This window comes from Gastrolobium bilobum, unplaced genomic scaffold, assembly GCF_033153095.1.
Source record: "Gastrolobium bilobum isolate Gb01-03AN ecotype WA unplaced genomic scaffold, APGP_CSIRO_Gbil_v1 utg10593, whole genome shotgun sequence".
Lineage (NCBI taxonomy): Eukaryota > Viridiplantae > Streptophyta > Magnoliopsida > Fabales > Fabaceae > Gastrolobium > Gastrolobium bilobum.
The window spans coordinates 9,103-30,729 of record NW_026895851.1 but is presented as its reverse complement, the minus strand read 5'-3'; the positions used below and the strand labels follow the sequence as shown (position 1 = coordinate 30,729).

Sequence of the window (21,627 nt, the reverse complement as noted above, 5' to 3'; positions counted from 1 at the left end):
GCTGCTCTGGAGTCTGTATGGTCTGAGACAATAACTCCCGAATGCTTTGGTGATCAGTTCTTACTATGAAATGGGCTCCAAGGAGATAGTGTCTCCATTTCTTCACTGCCTCAGTGATAGCATACAATTCACGAACGTAAGTGGATGCTTTGGATAAACGAAACCCAAGTTTTTTGCTAAAAAAAGAGATTGGTTTGGAGTGTTGAATCAGAACAGCCCCTATGCCCACAATAGATGCATCAGTTTCGACAATAAATGGGGAAGAGAAATCTGGCAGCCCCAAGATTAGTGTTGAGCTCATAACAATCTTTAACTTGGCAAATGAATCAACTGCTGCAGGTGTCCAAATCAGTTTGTCAGCTTTCAACATTTCAGTCAAAGGTGAAGCAATGTCAGCATATTGCTTTACAAATTTTCTGTAGTAGCTTGTGAGACCCAAAAATCTACGCATTTGTTTGATTGTGGTTAGTTGAGGCTAATCTACCATGGCAGCCACTTTTTGTGGATCAGCCTTCACACCTTCAGCACACACAATATGGCCTAAGTAAGAAATTTCAGCAACACCAAAGGCACACTTGCTCATTTTAACAAAAAAATTATGCTGCAATAAACAATTGAAGGTCAGTTCTAAATGATACAAATGATCAATCATAGAGGGGCTATAGATGAGAATGTCATCAAAAAAAACAATGACAAATCTTCTCAAATAAGGGCGAAAAATCTGGTTCATTGCTGCCTGAAACGTAGCCGGGGCATTTGTCAAACCAAAAGGCATGACAAGGAACTCATAATGTCCCTCATGGGTGCGAAAAGCAGTCTTATGTATGTCTTGAGGAAGCATACAGATCTGGTGATATCCAGCTCTAAGATCCAACTTGCTAAAGACTGAAGCACCAAGTAGTTCATCCAACAACTCATCTATACAGTTATTGCATTCAAGGCTCTGTAATCTATGCACATGCGCCATGAGCCATCTGACTTCTTGACTAATAGTACAGGTGAGGAGAAAGCACTCTTGCTGGGTTGGATAAAACCAGCAGATAACAGATCAGTCACTTGTTTCTCCAATTCTGATTTTTGATGATGAGGAAAACGATAAGGCTTGACATTCACAGGTCTTGCTCCCTCCATCAAGTGAAATGAGTGATCCATACCTCTAAAAGGAGGTAATGACTGAGGAGTCTGGAAAATAGCCATGTACTTGTACAGTACCTCCCATAATTCAGCAGAAAGTGTGTCTTTGAGAGCCTCCAATTCAGGCAGAATCAACTGCTCATTGACATCAGAACCCGAGGATGAAAGGACACAACAGGAGCTCAACTTATGCCTCTTGATACGGGAAAAATCATCTGAGTCCATATTACCTTGCAATTTGATTCGCTGGCCATCCTTCACAAACTCCATGGATTGCTCAACATAATCATGGGTCACTTGGCCTAAACTTTCCAACCAAGACATGCCCAATATAATACTCAAATCATGCAATTCCAGCACCCAAAGATCAACTACAAATGAATGGTTCTGGATAAGTAAAGTGACCTTGCAGCACTTTTTGTCACAGAACAGAAAATCTCCATTTCCCATGAAGACCTCCATTCCCTTCGAATGCAACATAGGAACATTCAGCTGATGAGCTAACTCACGATTTATAAAATTGTGTGAGCTTCCATAATCAACTAGCACACTTTCCTTATGTCCACAGAGCCATGTTTCAAAAATTAAGGCTCTAGGATTAAAAGAACCTGCTAAGGAATGCAGAAGAACCTGCTAAGGAATGCAGAAGAACCTGCTAAGGAATGCAGTGTAGCTGCCAAACTGTCATCCTTAGACTCAGGGGACCACAGAATTTCTTCTTCCGTGTCTTGTTGGTCTTCATCAATTTCACCAATCAACAAAAGCATTTTGGACTTACATCGATGTTTTGAGGTCCATTTTTCGTCACAAGTATAGCAAATTCCAAGTTCTCTTTTTCTTGCAATTTCTTCAGGAGAGAGTTTTTTAATTGGTAAATTTGAGGCAAGAGGTGTAAAAGGTTTGGGTATGTTGGGACTAGGTGTATGCGTATAAGGAGGATTGGGACTAGGTTTAGGGATAGTTGTTGGTGTGGATGATGTAAGGACAAGTTTCTTTGGGTAAGAGGACAGAGAAGAACGCAATTGGTCGTGGTGAGTATCAATGGCATATGCAAGCTGCATGGCATGGTGTAAGGATGTGGGCCATTGGAGTTGAATCGCACTCCTCAGGTTCGGTTGAAGGCCAGAGATGAAAAAACTCATCAAAACATCATCAGAGAAACCAGGGACTTGGTTCAACAGGGCTTCAAAATCCCTAATGTACTCCATTAACGAACCAGATTGGGAAAGTTTGGAACGAGTACCTTTGAGATCTACAAAGGTCGAAGCACCAAAACGTTGACGCAACGCTCGAATGAAATCGTCCCATTGGTGAATCGAACCCGTATTAAACATCCATTGAAACCATGGGGAAGCTTGGCCCTCCATCTTCAACCCAGCAAGCTGCACCTTCATATGCAATGGAACCTGCTGCATCTGGAAGAACATTTCTGCTTTAAAAATCCAATTATTCGGGTCAGACCCATGGAATTGAGGAATCTCCACCTTGACCGACTTCAAGATTCTTTGTTCCGGTGTTTCTGGTACACGAAATTGGGAACCATTTGCGTCAGATACAGAGCTATGGAGTTTGGAACTGGTTGGAGTTGAGGATGGGTTTCGATTCATGAATTCTCGTAATCGGACATCGAGGCTAAGCACCGATTCCGTCAATTGATCAAGTTTCTGAGTCAAATCAGAACGAACAGATTGAATTCCTTCCTGGAACTCGGTACGAAGTTCGTCGGCAACTTCCTGAATCCGCATGGTGATAACGAAGTTCAGATGAAAGCACCAGATGATATGAATTGTATAAGAGAAGAAGAGGAAGGAGAGATTTTAAGAGAAAGGTAACTCAAGTTTTTATTCAGATGGTTCTTTGCATGTACAGAACAGTATCTATATGTACCCAAATGCTTTACATGAATGCTCCTAACCGACTAACAACCAATGCCACATGTCATCCTATAACTACTCCATGTGTGCTACAATACAATCACAAGCTAATGAGTTTAACTATTTCATCTACTACTCAGCTACAATTGTAATCTTTCATCCAAGTTGGGCTTTCCTTCTTCCTAATGGGCCTTCCAAGGCTGATGGCATCATGAGTTGGCCCAACCAATGTTGTATCTGTAACACCTGAGTGTTGAGTGCAACGGTGGTACCAAAAATACTCTCCTAATACACATCTCCAAAACAATTTGGTTAAACATTGAATAATAAAATGCACTTGAATGTCTGATTCATCATTTTTCTCACTTTTGGTAAGTGAGAAAACACCTAACATTGGTTTTTGGTTATATGTCGATTACTCAATTGCCTTTATATATATATATATATATATATATATATATATATATATATATATATATATATATATATATATATATATATATATATATATATATATATATATATATAACAGCATATATAATTATAATTGATATATTACTATTTTTTCACAAAGAAAAGAATAGTAGAACCTAGCTACTGTCAAGTTTCTAAAAAATGTTAAATATTTAATTACAAAATTTAGAAATGGAAACAGATATTTTTAAAAAATTGTAAATATTTTTGTAAGCAAAATGCATTTTTGGCCTTATAGTTAATGTAAACGAAAAATTTAACATCACATGTAAATGAAAAATATCATATAACATCACATGTAGTTTATGAAACAAATATAGAAATTTTAGTTAAATACAGAATTTTTTCTATTTTTAAAAGATAATCATTGCTTCAAATGAGAATAAACTTGTTCCCTTAATTGGTTAAAAATATAAAAAATATATATATACCTATAGTACATATAAATCATCTCCAATGAACTATTTCGAGAACATCTAAAAGAAACACATAATTTAACAAAATCACATATTTAATAATTTTCAATACTTCTCATTATTTAAATATAAATTATGATTAATCAAAAGTTTATCCATAATATAGGTCTAGCCTGAGATTAACCCGCCTAACATGCTTAGTTTGATGGGTTGGGTTATATCTTATATGTTTAAATTTGTCTCCGTCACCACCGGACCAACTTAAATGTGGGACGAGGTGGGACATGTTGATTTTTATTTTTTCTTAAGCTTAAAAGATAGTTTGAGCTAAAATATCTATCTTTTATTATAAGAAAAAATTATGTTATTTTAAAGGGTTCATTTTTTCTGCAGTTACTGCAGATAAGTTATCTGCAGTAAGTCCAATACAACGTTATTTTGGGACGGAAATCATGGTGTTTTTGTTATTTTAATTTATTTCAGGGTTATAATAGTCTTTATATTTATAATTTTTTAAGATTTCAATACTCAAACGACATCGTTTAGGAAATAAATGCAGATAACTTATCTGTATTAACTGCAGAAATATTTTTCTCTATTTTAAATGATATATCTTATATTCTTTCACTATTCTAAAAAGGTGGGATCCATGCATTTAAAATATTTTCTATCCATTTTCTCTCTTATGATTTATCTCTTCTTCTCACTTAAAATAAAATAATTTTGTGTCCTTTAAAATGATATACATTTTTTCCTTTATTATAAACTTTAAGTACTCGGACTCTCACTCAATTCTATTTGCATTATAGGCAGATTGACCCGCTGACCTTCTATAAAACATGGTGCGTTAAGATCTTCAACCCACTTTCGTAAACAAGCCATGACAAATTAGTTCATTTTATGACAGTTGAAAGCAAGTCGGAGCAAAACTAGGCGAATAGCCTTATTTGCCATCCCAACGGCTATAATTAACAAAAGATTGTGTATAATTAAGTGAGTAGTAATAAATTATTAATTGCCATTTTTGTTTTTAACTAACATTTAATCAAGTATGCGTAATTAAGGCTCAATTTGTTTGTATTTTTTTAAATAGTTTTTTAATTTTATAAATGCACAAAAAATTTAAAATAATCATTTATTTAAATAAATGATTAAAACTCAAAAATATTAATTTGTATTTTTTATAAAAGATTATTGTTTCTTATGTCATAGGAGATAATTTTATTTTCTACACATATAAAAGTGTAAGGATCCATATTTTCTTTTTTTCTCTTTTCTCTACACATGACTCCACATGAATTCCACATATTTTAATGTATATGTAAGAGATAATTTTATCTACTATGACATAAGAAACACGGGAACGGATAAAGTTTACAAATCTTACAACCAATTTAATCACTGTTGATTTCTGCCAATTTAACGGTTATAATTTATTGAGATTAATAATATTTATTGAGTCGCACTTATTAATTAATTATTAATTCCCAATAAATTATAATCGTTAGATTAACGAAAATCAACGATAAATAAATTGGTTGTAAGAGTGGTAAATTTTTTTGGGGTAAATATATCTTCCCAAAAAAAATTAATCCTTTTTTTATACGGGAAAAATATTTATCCTTTTAAAGAACATAATCTTATATTCTTTTATTTTTAACATTGTGTACTACAAGTAGTACGTAGTTATAATATGAAAATTATTTTTTTTTCTTCTCTCTTCTCAGTTGTTTCAGCTGACGTGAAAAGAGAAAAAAATAAGTTTTCATATTTAATACATAGGGAAGGATATACTTACCACAAAAAAAGTTTACAACATTTACAACCAACTTAATCACCGTTGATTTCTGTCAATCTAACGATTATAATTTATTGAAAATTATTGGATCGTATTTATTAATAATTATTAATTATCAATAAATTATAACCGTTAAATTAACAGAAATCAATTAGATTGGTTGTAGAGGTTATAAATTTTTTTGATAGTAAATATATCTTGCCCCTTAATGCATATTGTTAGAAACTAAAAAGACACAACTTAGCTAGTTTGGACTTTCTGCTCACTGAGCATCCTCCTCCCGATGTTCAGTTTTTGTATTTGGCTGACCTAGCTTTTGTGAATAGCTATCGGTTGTTGAACATTCGGTAGTTTAGATGTTTATTTTTGTTTCTTGTTGGGCTCCGGCACTCTGATTTATTAAAAAAAAAAAAAAAAAAGACACAACTTATTAAAAAAAAAACATAAATTGTATCTTTTAGAAGGAGATACAGTTAACAGATTTTATAAATTTAAAACAACAACTTCAAAAGTTATTGTAATAATTAACCCACAAAAAATTGCATAAAGTTAAAAACTTAAAACTCATGAAAGTGATCCGTGCCTTTTGTATTCTCATTCGTGCAAACTAATCGACGACACTCACCACCTGAACAATCCCATGAAGGTATCACACATCAAAGCCCTGATTTTCTCTCTCTAAATACCAGACAAACTTCTCTCTCTCTCTCTCTCTTCCAGTGAGCTGAAGCTTGACCCGAAATTCATAGTGTCTCTCTCTAAATACCACAAGATATTTTTTTTTTGAACCCATTAATTTCGATGCTTCAATTTATGTCATATGTTCTCTGGGTTGCTTCATTTGACTGTGTTCTGGTTGAGTTAATTTTATTGATATAAAAAAAAAAATGGAAATTTGGAAGAAGGGAGATGAGTTTTAGTGGTTAAAGGTCGTAGAACTATTGAATGCCATTGATTGATCCTACATGAAATTTTTGTTATATTGATTATTCTTGTTGTAGCTTCCTATGCTGTCCGGATTGCTGCTTTCTTTGCTAGTTTTTTCTTTGGCTAAATTTGTTTTGATTATCAAACAATTCAGATGGTTAAATTGAGTTCTTTTTGGAGGTGATAGAGAGTGGGAGCTTTTGTAAAGCTGCTTAGAGCTTCTTTGCAAACATTTAAGGGTAAGATTGCTTATAAAGATTGCCCTCGCTCTTATCCTTACTAGTCGAGGTTTAATAGAGAGTGTTATTCTTTTGGAGGGGTAAAATTCATGGAACCGTGCTTCCCCATGATTGTGTCTGTATGATTTGGGATTTATTTTGTTCTTTTTTGTTTCTTTGAAATAATTGTTCAACTTGTAATTAAGAGGGGGGAAGCCTTAGTAAAATTGTTCATTTGTGATCAGAAAGTCATAGGTTTTGAATCAAAGAATTATCCTTTTCAAATCCAGAAAAGCCTCTTTGCTAAAAAATGCAAGATAAAGCTGCATACAAAGAACTTGAAAAAGGGTATTCTAATATATTATAGAATTGTAAATAATCTGTACAAAGGGTTCTCTATTTATAGAGAATATTTGACCTACTTTTAACCTAATGGGCTTGGCCCAATACAACAAAGGGCTTGGCCCAATACAACAATAAATGACTAAATAAAAACTAAATAATAACTAAATCAATATTATTTACAACACTCCCCCTCAAGCTGAGGAATAGATATTTATCATTCCCAGCTTGCTAGTAAGTTCTTGAAATCTGTCTGAAGGAAGCCCATTTGTTAATAGATCAGCCAATTGACGCCCAGTGGGAATGTATGGAGTGGTAATCAACCTGCTATCAAGTTTCTCTTTGATGAAATGGCGGTCAACCTCAATATGTTTAGTCCGATCATGTTGAACTGGATTATGAGCTATACAAATAGCGGACTTATTATCACATAGCAGCTTCATAGGTCCCTCACATTTTATTTTGAGATCATCAAGAACAATTTTCAACCACAGTAACTCACAAATGCCTTGAGCCATAGCTCGAAATTCAGCTTCTGCACTTGATCTGGCAACCACATCTTGTTTCTTACTTCTCCATGTCACCAAGTTACCGCAAAGAAACATGCAATAACCAGTGGTAGAACGACGGTCAGTCACGGATCCAGCATAATCAGCATCTGTGTAGACTTCTAAAGATAGATTGCCATCACGTCGGAATAACAATCCTTTACCAGGAGTACCTTTAAGATACTGAAGAATTCTCTCTACTGCCTGCATGTGTTTTTCTTTTGGATCGTGCATAAACTGACTGACAACACTAACAGCATAAGCTAGGTCTGGTCTAGTATGGGCCAGATATATCAATTTCCCAACTAGCCGTTGATATTGTCCTTTATCAACTAGAGGACTCTCTTCTTCATAGCCCATCTTGTAATTCTGCTCAATAGGAGTATTAGAGGGTTTACACCCGAGCTTTCCTGCTTCTTTGAGAAGATCAAGAACATATTTCCTCTGGCTGATAAAAATTCCTTTGCTTGAATGAGCTACTTCTATCCCTAGGAAATATCTCAGTTTCCCAAGGTCTTTGATTTCAAACTCAGAGGCAAGCCGTGTTTGCAGAATCTGTCTTTCCACAAAATCATCACCTGTGATCATAATATCATCAACATATACAAGGAGCACAGTAAGCTTCCCATTTTGGGAGTGCTTGAAGAAAAGAGTGTGATCTCCTTGGCTCTGTCTGTATCCTAAGGTCATCATAACCTTAGTAAATCTTCCAAACCAAGCACGAGGTGACTGCTTCAATCCATACAAGGCCTTTTTTAATCTACAAACTTTATTTTCCCCCTTCACAGAATCAAAACCAGGCGGGATTTCCATGTAGACTTCTTCTTCTAACTCACCATTAAGGAAAACATTTTTCACATCAAATTGATTTATATCCCAATTGTAATGGGCAGCAAGGGATAACAAGATTCTCACTGTATTCATCTTTGCAACTGGAGCAAAGGTTTCTTCATAATCAATGCCATAGGTTTGAGTGTAACCTTTGGCCACTAATCGAGCCTTATATCTCTCAAGAGTGCCATCAGAATTATATTTCAGGGCATAAACCCATCTGCACCCTACTGCTTTCTTTCCGTTGGGTCTATCAATAACCTCCCACGTTTTATTTTTCTCCAAAGCATTCATCTCCTCTTGCATGGCTTGAGCCCAATTCCTATCTTTCAAGGCTTCATGTACTGATTTTGGGATTGCAATAGAATCTAGTGCTGAAACAAAGCTTTTGTGCTGCACAGAAAGATTAGCAGAGGAAACAAAGTGGGAGATAGGGTATTGAGTACAAAAGGGACAGGAGGAACAAGTTTTCTTGTGACAAGATCTTTTTCCTTTTCTAAGAGCAATAGGTAAGTCATCAGAAGTAGAAGCAATGGGTAAGTCATTAGAGATATCAGAAGAAATAGACAAATCATGAGAGGAAATAATATTAGAATCAGAAACAGGAGATTCAGGAGACTCAGAAGAAATAGGAGATTCAGGACTTACCAGTGGTTCAGACGATTGAGGTTGCTGGTGAGACAGTATGGGTTGTATCTCAGGTGTATTTGAAGGTTCTGACACACCAGGAGCAGACACACTAGGAAGAGAGAAGATTGATCCAGACTCAAAGAAGGAAGGGGACGAGTCTTCTGAAGAACTATTCTCCCCCTGACGATGAGGACCCAGGAAATAAGATTCAGATTCTTGAAAGGTGACATCCATAGAAACAAAAAATTTCTGACTTGGTGGATGATAACACTTGTACCCTTTTTTATAAGGGTTATAACCAAGGAAGACACACTTTAGAGCCCTAGGATCCAACTTACTCCGATGTTGTTTATGAACATGGACAAAGGCAACACATCCAAACACTCTTGGTGGAAGGCTCTGCAATATGGGAACAGAAGGAAAGAAGGAAGTCATGGAATGAATAGGACGGATATTGTTAAGGACCCGTGAAGGTAAACGGTTGATCAAAAAAGTTGCAGCTAATACTGCTTCTCCCCAATAAGAACTAGGAACAGATGTCTGAAAAAGTAATGCTCTAGCAACTTCAAGAAGGTGACGATTTTTCCTTTCAGCAACCCAGTTTTGTTGAGGGGTATCAACACATGTGAGCTCATGAATCATACCTCTGTCTGAAATGAATTGTGACAGGCGTTGATTGACGTACTCAGTACCATTATCAGATCTGAGTCTTTTAATACCCTTACCAAACTGAGTCTCAACCATGTGATGAAACCGAATAAATATCTCTGGTACTTCAGACTTGTCTTTCATCAAGTATATCCATGTTATCCGAGTACAATCGTCAATAAAAGAAACAAACCACCTAGCACCTGAAACACTGTGCACTTTAGAAGGGCCCCAAACATCAGAATGGATAAGAGAAAAAGGTTCCCTGCTTTTAATAGTGCTAGAAGGAAATGACACTCGATGGTGTTTTGCAAATTCACAAACATCACAATGGAAGGTCTCAACCGACTTATTGAGAAACAGAGAGGGGAACATAGACTTCAAAAGACTAAATGGTGGATGCCCGAGACGCTTGTGATGGAGCCAAATCATAGACTCTGCAGTAGAAGGATGACGTGTCATTAATAACTGTTTTTTGCTAGCATGGTCTGGAAGGAGATGATACAACCCATCCTGTTCATTAGCAACTCCAATTGTCTTCTTCGTGGTAAGATCCTGAATAAGACAATGAGAAGGAAAAAATGTGATAGAACAATTCAAATCAGTTGTAAGTTTTTGAGTGGTGATAAGATTAGTAGAAAGCTGAGGAACATAAAGAACATTTTTAAGAAACAAGGAAGGTTGAATTTGAATGTTACCAGAACCAATAACTGATTTATGGGATCCATCAGCTACGGATATATTATGACTACCAACAGTAGGATGATAAGAACAAAACAACTCAGTACGACAAGCCATATGATCAGTTGCACCAGAATCCAAAATCCACGAGGTTTTAAAATCAGTGCAAGAAGCAAGAAGAGATATAGAACGTGTGCTCTTACCAGATAAGATCGAAGAACTATCATGCTCGGCCATTCTTTAACAAAAAAGTTAACAACCAGCGATAAAATCAACCAAACAGAATATCAAATGACCTCTGATCAGAAAAATAATTACAGATCCAGACAGAAGAAAAGAAGACGAGAAGAATGGTGGTGGTCCGATCCAAAAAACACGGCCGCACGAGCTGCGCGTGGGATTCACTCGCCGGGAAAGGGGCGGCGCGTGAGAGCGCGTGGATGGGCTTCGCCGGCTGAGATTTTTCTGGTGTGGTCGTCCGGTGAGCGCGCACCTGTCTGTGGGTGGTCGCGGTTGAAAAGTCGCCGGAAAGTGGTCCAAACGGTGAAGACAGATCTGATTGGAGGCGGTCGGAGGTGTTTCGGTCGTTTGTGACGGAGGAACACTGCGTAGAATGATAGATCGGAGGAAAAATAAGGTCAACAATGGTCCCCTTGGTCCAAAAGGTCCCCGAAAAAATTTTCTGGTGGCGGCTAATGGCGGCAAGAGGCAAAGAAATTAGGGTTTTGTTAAAAAAGAAGATAATATGTGCGGAAGCAAAGCCCTCAGATCGAGAGCTCTGATACCAACTTGAAAAAGGGTATTCTAATATATTATAGAATTGTAAATAATCTGTACAAAGGGTTCTCTATTTATAGAGAATATTTGACCTACTTTTAACCTAATGGGCTTGGCCCAATACAACAAAGGGCTTGGCCCAATACAACAATAAATGACTAAATAAAAACTAAATAATAACTAAATCAATATTATTTACAACAAAAGATTTCCCTCAATGTTATCCTTGTAAGTCAGGGGTTATATGGGAGTGATTTTTAATTGTTCAACTCGTAATTCATGTATCTTAAAGGTTGGTTACATTTCTCAAATCTCAGTTTTAGTGGAAAAACATATTTGGTGTGCTTGTCATGAGTTACATAGGATGGGATTTTGGGGTATGGTATGGTGTAGGATACTTAGAATAGTATCGATTTTTTATACCCTTTCTTGATCGAGATATGGTTTTGGCAGCTTTTTTCAGTAACTTTTAATGCGATTTGTGCTTTCTTTCACAAAATGGTTTTGAATGAGAAGTGAATTTTGATTCCAATGGTCACATTCAAGTTCTATGCTAGTGATGTGAGGAATATTATGATTAAATCTATGCTAGTGGTTGCTATTCTTAAGCTAAATGTTTCAAATCATGTACAAATATGTCTTGTGCATTCTTATGCCTCTATTTCTTTAAAAGTGTCATAATGTTGCTTACTGAATGACACAGGTTGTCCCTAAGGCCATAAAAAATCCTTGAAGCACTCTCAGAATAGCATATTATCTGTCAGCATAGTCTTAATGGAGTCTCTAGTTGTTCAACTCCATGAAATCTCAGCTGTCAAATTTGGCAACTTCAAGCTCAAATCTGGCATCTCCTCACCAATATACATAGACCTCCGCCTCGCTATATCTTACCCTTCTGTCCTCCGGCAAATTTCTCAAACTCTAGTTTCTTCTGTGTCTTCCACTTCATTTGACCTTGTCTGTGGTGTCCCTTACACTGCTCTGCCTATTGCCACTTGTGTCTCTGTCACTCAGAACATCCCAATGGTCATGCGCCGCAAGGAAATCAAAGACTATGGCACTTCAAAAGCCATTGAAGGTGATTTCAAGCCTGGCCAAAGATGCTTGATAATTGAGGATCTAGTTACCACTGGTACATCAGTTTTGGAAACTGCTGCACCACTGCGTGCCACAGGGTTGAAGGTCAGTGATGCTGTTGTTTTGATTGATAGAGAGCAAGGTGGGAGGGAGAATTTGGAGAATAATGGAATCAAGCTGCATGCAATTCTTAAATTGACTGAAATGGTGAAAATTTTGAGGGAAAAAGGAAAGCTTGATGAGAAGATGGTTGGAGTTGTTATGAAATTCTTAGAGGAGAATCGGAAGGTTGCTGCTCTGGCAACTGCAGCTAAGGTCAAGGCCTTGTCATTTTTGGAGAGGGCTAAGTTGTCCAAGAATCCAACAGGAAAGAGGTTGTTTGAGATAATGGCTGAGAAGGAGAGTAATCTGTGTTTGGCTGCAGATGTTGGAACTGCAGCTGAATTGCTTGAAATTGCTGACAAGGTGAGAATTTGGAATTTTTACGAAGTAGAAATTTCTTTTATTAGTCCATGCTTTTTGTTTGATCTCTTTTTTATAGTGGATGTGTTAGAGAGGGTCTTAATTTGAAAAATGGATTGGAAATTGAAAGAGCTCTGGATTATAATCATCAATGGGATTCTACTTAGAAGTTTGGTCCTAATAAATGAATTATTTAAACTAATTTGGCTGTTCTTTCCTGTCAGGTTGGGCCAGAGATATGCTTGCTGAAAACTCATGTGGATATTTTACCAGATTTTACTCCTGATTTTGGTTCTAAGCTTCGCTCGGTATAGCTCTAAAAGAAAACTTTTTTTGCCTTCAGTATGGAAGAACAAATTTTTACATCCTGATAATGTTAACATTTGTACACTGGTGTAGATTTGCTAGCATTGAAAACAAAATGCCGATGTCATGACTTTAACCTATTATATGAGTGTTATGTGTTTATGAGCAACACTTTTTCTTAGTTTGAGGTATCTCTTACATTTCTGGTCTAGTTGTCTTTAATGTATGCTTTATTCTGTTGAAGATTGCAGAAAAACATAACTTCTTAATCTTTGAGGACCGTAAATTTGCTGACATTGGTAACACAGTTACCTTGCAGTATGAAGGGTAAGACTGCTCACCTATTTTGGATTCTTTTTCAGTTCCTTTCATTTGTTTCTGTGTTTAATGTGACATCTTTCTGTTATATTATCTGCAGAGGGATCTTTCGTATATTGGATTGGGCTGATATAGTAAATGCTCACATTATCTCTGGTCCTGGAATTGTGGATGGACTGAAATTGAAGGTCTATAATACTAGTCATAATATTATCTTGATTGTAGCCAGACCTAAATTGCTAGCCTAACATGTCTCATGAACCTTACTTAGGGTTTGCCTCGTGGAAGAGGTCTGTTGCTGCTTGCCGAAATGAGTTCGGCTGGTAACCTTGCCAAGGGAGATTATACCACTTCTGCAGTGAAAATTGCAGAGGATCATTCTGACTTTGTGATTGGCTTCATCTCAGTCAATCCAGCATCATGGCTCGGGGCACCCATAAATCCCTCTTTCATTCAGGCAACTCCTGGAGTTCAAATGGTGACCGGTGGTGATGCTTTAGGGCAGCAATATAACACTCCATATTCCGTAAGCTTATGCAAGTTGCCATGCATCTTTTAGTCATATGCATAAATTAATCATATGCATTGTCAATCACCAACTCTCTCAAAAGTTTAAACTCTTGGGTGAAGGACCATGAGTGGCATGCGAGAGCCGTTCGGAATTGGTAAGGGTTTGAACTTTTAATCACTTGGTCAAGGAGACTCTGATACCAAATTAATCACCACCTCTCCAGAAAACTATAGTTGTTGGGCAAAGACTTATGAATGGTTTTATATCTAACATGGGTGGAGTTCTTTACTTTTAACTAGGTTGATCTTTCATAGTTTAAAATAATTTTTGTGGAGGAAAAAATGTAAGGGGAAAGGGTGAGGGAGGGTGAATAGTATGTACTCTTACAAGCAGATAGGATTATACCTCCTACCTACACTGTATTGAACAGGAAAATGAAGCAGAATTCAATTAATAAGTTTTTCACATACTGTCTTGGGAACTATACATCATCAGACTTTATTATTATTATTATTTTTAATTTTTTACATAAAAGTTTAGATTAGTGTAAGGCACACTCCCTTGCAAGGTTAGGGACTACACCAACCTTAATGAGGATTTACGGTGGGATTTCATATCGCCTATCAAAAAGGGAAATCTGAGAATCGAACCCGCGGCTAACATGGCATGTATTTATAGATATTCTAGGACTAATACAATATTACCTTTACTATTGAAGATAAATGAAATGATACTAAATGAATTCTTGGTTTCTTTCCCTAAGTAGGCTAATTTGTTTCTCTAGCTTTCGTATGACAACAACCAACACTTATCCCACTAGGTTTTGGATTCTTATTCTTTGATCTAACTTGTATGTCTGCATTTCAAACCATGTGCGTTTTTAAATAATAGTATTATTATTTATTTACGTTGATTTTTATATCACATCTTTACCTATTGGATAACTCAGTTGTGGTAGAGATGGTACTTCCCCACCCACCCCTTTAATATTCTTGTGTTGAAAATGCTTTAATGCAGTGTTTTTTTCCCTCTTCGTTCTTCTCATTTGTGCTGTTTTGCACTTTTGCATGCTCTTATATTTGAGCTTACTGCTCTTGACAATTCACCAAATGGTTTTCCAGGTTGTCCATGATAGGGGTAGTGACATTATCATAGTGGGGCGTGGCATCATCAAGGCAGCAAATCCGGCTGAAGCAGCTCACGAATACCGCCTTCAAGGATGGAATGCATATTTGGCAAAGTGCAGCTGAGACCTGTATTCCCAGACTAAATGGATGAACCAAAATTTTGTTTTTGTGAGCTATTTAACTTCATTGGAACCTAGAGGAAGCACATGGGAAGTGGCCTATTTGTTTTCTTGGTGAGAGATATTTCATTTGACAGTAGTTCATAAATAACATTCAACATGAATGCAGCACTCAAATTTTATCTTATCTTTTCTTTCTTACTTTTTATTTTATTTTTCCTTTACTTTTTTTTGCTAGGAAATGATTTCAGTTCAACTATCCGGATCTATACCAGAAGGGTTTCATTTTTATGATTTTCCTTAGCAGGTAGTACGTTGAATGATCCATTTCACATTAATGTTTTACATCATTTTCTGTCAGAGGACAAAACTAATGCATAACATTCATTGTAATCAAATAGTTTATTGGTCTACGTTAGATCAATTGCCAAATATTTAACTGATTTGGTGTGTTTTTGAAATATATTACCAGTATGGGGCTTTTTTAACACTGACATTTCATTGCTTAACGTGGACCACAAGATAAGGGTAACCATCACAGCAGAATGAGTGAATTTGGTTATGACTAAACAGTTACAATATATACAGTAAATTGGCAAATATAGCAACTAAGAGAACATAACAAGTATATTACGCGTTCCTGGACAATGCAGCAAAACAAAGAGAGTAATTTTCACGTTCTTAATTGTTGCTTTTGTTCCCCAACATTTTGTCAATTGCTCTCAGTCGTGGACGTTCATAGAACAACATGAATATAAAAGGTGCACGCTAAGGTTCTACACTTCTATTATAAATTATCATATATGATAGGAGGTACACCTTCCTGTTCATGTATTTGATGTAAGGATAAGCAAAGAGAATTTGCCTCCTAAAATACAAAACCCAATACATGACCAGAAGATACATATCATTACAAGAAATGAGGTTGCACTACAAACTATTCAATCTAATACAATTGCTAGTTGAAGAGAGGACATCATCTCACTCCAGTCACTGCTCTTTCCAAATCCTACCAGTAACCCTTAGCTTCAATTCCTTCCGATCACCCCCTGAAAAGAAGAGAGCCATATTCCTCTGAATGATGAGGCCATCAAAACTGTCCCGGACCTTCCGGTGGCTGTCCCTAATGCTTCTAGGCACCCCCTGCCAAATCATCTTCCTCCCACTTCCACCTACCTCTAGACTGTAGCTATAATTCTTTGCCTCATTATCATCTCCCATAAACCGCAAAAAGGCTAAGTAGACAGGAGCGATTCCTAGCTGAAAAGCTTCGAAATGTAGACAAAAATACTGACCAAAGCAACTGAAAACCTAGAAACACCAATGTGAAATCCATAAATCAGCTAAAACCCAGATTATGTAGAATAAAAAATTAAGTCAATATAAAATAACAAATTCCAGCGCACAGAACTCCCCAACTTTCGTGGGTACGGGTCGATTATACGCAACCTTACCCTTGCATTTTTACAAAGAGGTTGTTTTCTAAAATCGAATTCATGACTTTCTCGTCACAAGGAGCAACCTTACCATTTCACCAAGGCTCGCCCTCTAAAAATTAAGTGCATATATAAGGCCCTCATAAAGAAACCTAGGAGAGGCAAAGGCAATGTTATAAATTAATAGTTCCTTCATAACAACTTGAAAAAAAAAAAAAAAAAAAAAACTCACAGTTTTCGAGATGTTATGGTATTGGCAATCTTGGATTTTTCTTGTTTGAAGCAAGAAAATTTACAAGGTTAACTAGTTTGCTTAAATTCTATATTCTCATCAACTGGTGAAGACAGACACATGTACATCCAAACATGACCCAAAATTACACAATCTACCAATGGGTTAATGAATTTGCTGAGTCAATAGAAAGCAGGGAGAAGGAAGTTCAGCAAAACAATACCGTTAACATCCATGTGGCATTTTCAACTTCTTGTGGATTTGATTTGACGTAACGATGGTTAAAAGTGCTACCATTGTGCATGTCCACTTTGTGGTCGTCTTTCAGATGGGCCACCAGGTAGGGTATATCACCCATAACAGAGCATTCTGAACCAGCATATGGGCAGTTATAAGGTCTATATGCACATTGAGATTCATGCTTTAGCTTGCTGTAATATGGATATATACCCATGCACCCAAAACCTTGATATTTACAGGGAAGTTCCAAAGACGCGGCCACCTTCTCCAGTGCCAGACATCTGATATTGCCAAGCTCATGCCTACATGTAGGGCACCGGTTATGGACCCTGGGTTTGCAACCTGAGCATATAGTGTGACCATTGGAACACTGCAATAACCACAGAGGAAAAAAAGTTAATTAGATTTCCAAATATAATTTTGTCATTAGAGGATATTCAGCTTAAATCAAAAGTAAAACCGCCAATAATCATATTAACTCCAAAAATTACATATAGCAAATGTGATTGAGTTCTTGCTAGCAAAACATCTAATATTCTCAGAATAGATTAGCTAGGTGAGACATCCAAGAATTACTTTTGATGAGGAAACTAACACCTTCACACTCAGCTTTTGCTTATGACATGCCTCACAGATCATTGTTTTAGTTTAGCTTACTATGAGAGTGTGATACAACCCTTTCTAATATGAGGGTGTACAATAGATAACTACTCAGGGGATCAGCTACTCAAAGTCTGTTATTGCTGACTCAGCACAAGGGTGAATCACATTTTTGTTACAAAAGGTAAGCGTGGATTGTGTTAGTGAGCAAAAAGATACGGTTATATGGGAGTGGGGCAGTATTGTTGGATCATCTTTGGGCATTTTGGAACCTTGGGCACCTTAGGGTGATTTGGTAGAGACTAGGGTCTTTAGAATTCCTATAATTTTAGATTATTCTTTGTAATTGTCTTTGTTTTAGGATTGTACTTATCTCTTGATGAATATATGAAAATCTGATTATTCAGGCCAAAGTCCTTGTTCTTTGTGTTAGTTCTGTATTTGATTGGTTGGATCTTATCAGAATGACAATTCAGTTTCGGTTTTTCCTGTTCTCCAATCTTGTCAAAGAGCAGCTAAACCATTCCATGAAACCAGTACCTTAGGTAAATTGCAATTTTTCACACTAATACATTAATCAAATTTCACTTTGATCACCCCAGTATATTTTATTTTTTTGGTAGTAAAAAGTTTAAGCGGGGTTAGACGGATCACCCAGTACTTTTATGTTACAATTATATGCTTTCTCAAGAACCCAAAAAATCAACAATAAACCATCATCAATACATAAATAACCTGGTGGATTGGAGGGTACATGGCACTCAGGCATACAGGGCACTCTAAAAGCTCACGAACACTGCTCGAAACGGTCCCATTAGGCTTAAGAGCAGTTTGTGCAGGATCATTCACTGACTCACTAACATCTGTTGAATCTTCATTTTGGGGAGGATCAACATCAGCTTTGCTCCTTATATCGTCAAAGAATGGATTGCTCAATGCCATGCTAGTAAAAGCAATCACCAGCACTCCACCAGCCCTGCGAGTGGGGAAAAAATCATTCAACCAGGAAGGTAGGAAAAATTCAATACATAGCAATTCTCTTTTACTTTAATCATAGAGGTAACATAGCAGAATTAGTAAGGTATTACATCCACATCTCCAGCTCTTTTCTTCCACAAAAACAAATTACTTCTATGGAAAGTATCACAAATCCTGATTTGTAGAACAGATAAATGACAGGTTCTCAAACTACAATTTCAGGTCAAATTTGTATGAATATTAAGAAACAAAAAATTAAGAAAAACAAACAAAAATAAGGTTAGAAATGCATTTAATTGTACAAGGCCTGAGTAGCTTACATAACTCCTTCTAAGATGAAGTTACTGAGATTTAAGAATGTTTTTGAAAATATGGTTTAATCAGGGACCATTATACCATAGCTATATTAGATTGTCCTCTGTGCATAAGAGCAAGAGGAACAATATAAATTTGTCAAAATGAAATTACAGGCGCCATCTGCCGAAATCACCAAAAGAAAATTGCCTTTGATAAAGATAGTAGAGCTCAAAACTAGTGATCAAAAGAAATGACAACTAAAATTTGATTTGATTGCTCAACACATGCATAAGATAATAATCAGAGACACGTATTTTCGGCATTGACAATTTCGCATGCCACTCCTTAATCCAAGACACCCAATAGACCAAGCAGAAAAAGGGAACCTCAGCTTTCAAAAATAGATCAGACACAAACCTTAAACAGAAAAACTGTTCCATCCTTTCAACACATATGCCAGGTAATATAAAACCTAACCTCAAGCAACAAACGACATAATATTTCAAACCAAACCCACCATAGATCTACAACAAACACAATCAAAAACCCAAAAAGAACACTACCACGCAAAAATCAAACTTTAATAACCCCATTAACTAAAAAAGGTAAAGAAGAGAACCCCAGAAGCAGAAAAACTAAAATCAAGTTGAAGAGAAAGAAAAAAAAAAATACCTGGAATGAGGGAATGATCAAAGGGCATTAGAGAGAAGAATAAAATGAACGAAAACCCACACACACACAGAGAGAGAGAGAGAGAGAGATAAAGAAGGTTTTGGTTGGTTTACAACAAACTATAATTAATGAAAAGTGCGCGTCTTCGAGTGAATCAAGAATTTCAAATTAAAGACTGAGAAAGAGAGAAAGGAGCGTAATTTCGAAGGAGAAGAGAGAGACAGAAATTTCTCGTAAAATACAAAATAGAAAGGAAAAGGCTTTAAAAAATGTAGGACCCAACACAATGACTTCCTCTTTCACCTTTTCTTCTCAGTTTTCTGTTTAAGTTTAAACTAGTGCTTGTGTCTTTGACTCTCTCTTTGACACATTATTTTATTTTTTACGTGGGATAAGATACCGTCACACATTACGACCACATCTTAATCGTTGATTTTCGTCAATCAACGGTTACCATTTTTCAAATCAAATTTATTAATTAATTATTAATTTGTAATAAATGATAACTGTTGATTGACGAAAATCAACGATTAAGATGTGGTCGTAACATTGTGCCTAACATTATTTGTGTCTCACAATATCCTATCCCTTTATTCCAAACTTATGTTAATTTAATAAAACTTATCATATTTATTTTGTTTGTTTTAAATTCTTCATTGTTCAAGTTTAATTATATTACTGTTTAATTGTGCATGATAACGTTGACAAAAATATTTGTGAAGATTGGGATCAAACTTTACAATTTACTCCTCCATTCTATAACTTTTGAAATTGATAAGAAGGTATATTGTTTGTGTTGGCCAAGTGGAAGCATGCTTGGTCCCCGTAAGGTGGAGGACTCAAGTTTTACACCCGGGAAGCACATCTGTTGGGAGAGAGAGTACCCTTGTTGCTCTCAGTCCCAGGCCGGATTAGTCCTAAAGGATCTACCTGTTAGTAGAAATACTAAAAAAAAAAAGTGTTAATCAATTAAGGAAGGGAGAAGTGTTTATCTTGTTAAATGACACAACTTATATCATTTCACTCTCATAAAGTGGTGGGATCCACATCTTTATTTTATTTTTTTATCAATTCTCTCACCTCCTTTATCTATCTCTTCCTCACTCTTAAAATAACAAACTTTACCTCCTTTAAAATGATTAACATTTTTTCCATCAATTAACCTAAACGTTAAAGAGGGATAAGTCATGAAAGATTGTTATCTGTTGGGAGAGGGAGTACCCTTGTTGCTCTCAGTCCCCAGCCGGATTAGTCCTAAAGGATGAACCGGTTAGTAGAAATACTAAAAAAAAAAAGTGTTAATCAATTAAGGAAGGGAGAAGTGTTTATCTTGTTAAATGACACAACTTATATCATTTCACTCTTATAAAGTGGTGGGACCCACATCTTTATTTTATTTTTTTTGTCAATTCTCTCGCCTCCTTTATCTATCTCTTCCTCACTCTTAAAATGACACAATTTTATATCCTTTAAAATGATACACATTTTTTCCATCAATTAACCTAAACGTTTAAAGAGGGATAAGTCATGAAAGATTGTTAAATAAGGCTTTTTGATTGATTTCAAGTATGAAAAATGATCGACTTAATTTCTACTGAATCGGCCATGATAAGAAATAACACAATTCCTGCTGTAAAATGAAAGAGATGGCTGCTTCCGTGAGCTTATTTTGGATAATTGATGAGGGAAAAATCAGGAGACAATTGTATTGAAACTAATAAAGGTTTAAAATTTTATCTTTTATACATACTTTCAATTGTGTGGGTTTTATTTTTTCTCTTGTCATCATATACTTTAAGGTAAATGATTTCTTCAGTCAATGGAGATAAATTATCTCTAGTGAGCCCAAAATGACATCTTTTTGAGGCGAAAATCAAAGTATTTTTGTAATTATAATATATTGCAGGATTATTTTAGTCTTTATCATTATAATTTTTTAATTTTATATCCCAAA

At 36.0% G+C, this 21,627-nt stretch overlaps 3 protein-coding genes across 7 annotated transcripts; 1 reads left to right on the top strand and 2 right to left on the bottom strand.

Moving 5' to 3' along the window:
- Positions 1 to 475: 475 nt before the first annotated feature.
- LOC133296412 (uncharacterized) lies at positions 476 to 2,879 on the bottom strand. Its single transcript, XM_061495385.1, has 3 exons — positions 1,787 to 2,879; positions 925 to 1,742; positions 476 to 601 (listed from the first exon to the last, which is right to left on the bottom strand). The coding sequence occupies exons 1-3, from the start codon at positions 2,877 to 2,879 to the stop codon at positions 476 to 478; spliced, it is 2,037 nt and encodes a 678-aa protein (XP_061351369.1).
- A 3,385-nt stretch (positions 2,880 to 6,264) lies between these two features.
- On the top strand, positions 6,265 to 15,641 carry LOC133296416 (uridine 5'-monophosphate synthase-like). 5 transcript variants are annotated; one of them, XM_061495389.1, is made up of 9 exons: positions 6,304 to 6,342; positions 6,778 to 6,862; positions 12,002 to 12,840; positions 13,062 to 13,145; positions 13,388 to 13,470; positions 13,562 to 13,649; positions 13,733 to 13,987; positions 15,094 to 15,332; positions 15,457 to 15,641. In XM_061495389.1, the coding sequence occupies exons 3-8, from the start codon at positions 12,073 to 12,075 to the stop codon at positions 15,220 to 15,222; spliced, it is 1,407 nt and encodes a 468-aa protein (XP_061351373.1). In that variant the 5' UTR covers positions 6,304 to 6,342; positions 6,778 to 6,862; positions 12,002 to 12,072; the 3' UTR covers positions 15,223 to 15,332; positions 15,457 to 15,641. The 5 variants fall into 5 exon arrangements, with proteins under 5 accessions (XP_061351375.1, XP_061351373.1, XP_061351374.1 ...); XM_061495390.1 differs by having other exon boundaries at positions 6,328 to 6,342; positions 6,804 to 6,862; XM_061495391.1 differs by lacking the exon at positions 6,778 to 6,862 and having other exon boundaries at positions 6,265 to 6,342.
- A 391-nt stretch (positions 15,642 to 16,032) lies between these two features.
- LOC133296410 (E3 ubiquitin-protein ligase DIS1-like) lies at positions 16,033 to 19,862 on the bottom strand. Its single transcript, XM_061495382.1, has 4 exons — positions 19,674 to 19,862; positions 18,462 to 18,702; positions 17,110 to 17,496; positions 16,033 to 16,529 (listed from the first exon to the last, which is right to left on the bottom strand). The coding sequence occupies exons 2-4, from the start codon at positions 18,666 to 18,668 to the stop codon at positions 16,209 to 16,211; spliced, it is 915 nt and encodes a 304-aa protein (XP_061351366.1). The 5' UTR covers positions 18,669 to 18,702; positions 19,674 to 19,862; the 3' UTR covers positions 16,033 to 16,208.
- Between the last annotated feature and the right edge of the window lie 1,765 nt (positions 19,863 to 21,627).

What these genes read in the sequence shown, in the direction of transcription:
- LOC133296410 (XM_061495382.1), bottom strand. Translation starts at nt 18,668, where the DNA reads ATGGCATTGAGCAATCCATTCTTTGACGATATAAGGAGCAAAGCTGAT. An exon ending in TGTACCCTCCAATCCACCAG is followed by an intron (nt 17,497 to 18,461) that starts GTTATTTATGTA and finishes TGGTTATTGCAG; the next exon opens with TGTTCCAATGGTCACACTAT. An exon ending in ATGCCACATGGATGTTAACG is followed by an intron (nt 16,530 to 17,109) that starts GTATTGTTTTGC and finishes TGGTGTTTCTAG; the next exon opens with GTTTTCAGTTGCTTTGGTCA.
- LOC133296416 (XM_061495391.1), top strand. Translation starts at nt 12,073, where the DNA reads ATGGAGTCTCTAGTTGTTCAACTCCATGAAATCTCAGCTGTCAAATTT. An exon ending in TGCTTGAAATTGCTGACAAG is followed by an intron (nt 12,841 to 13,061) that starts GTGAGAATTTGG and finishes CTTTCCTGTCAG; the next exon opens with GTTGGGCCAGAGATATGCTT. An exon ending in GTTACCTTGCAGTATGAAGG is followed by an intron (nt 13,471 to 13,561) that starts GTAAGACTGCTC and finishes TATTATCTGCAG; the next exon opens with AGGGATCTTTCGTATATTGG.
- LOC133296412 (XM_061495385.1), bottom strand. Translation starts at nt 2,879, where the DNA reads ATGCGGATTCAGGAAGTTGCCGACGAACTTCGTACCGAGTTCCAGGAA. An exon ending in TACACTGCATTCCTTAGCAG is followed by an intron (nt 1,743 to 1,786) that starts GTTCTTCTGCAT and finishes ATTCCTTAGCAG; the next exon opens with GTTCTTTTAATCCTAGAGCC. An exon ending in GAGCCTTGAATGCAATAACT is followed by an intron (nt 602 to 924) that starts GTATAGATGAGT and finishes TGTTTATTGCAG; the next exon opens with CATAATTTTTTTGTTAAAAT.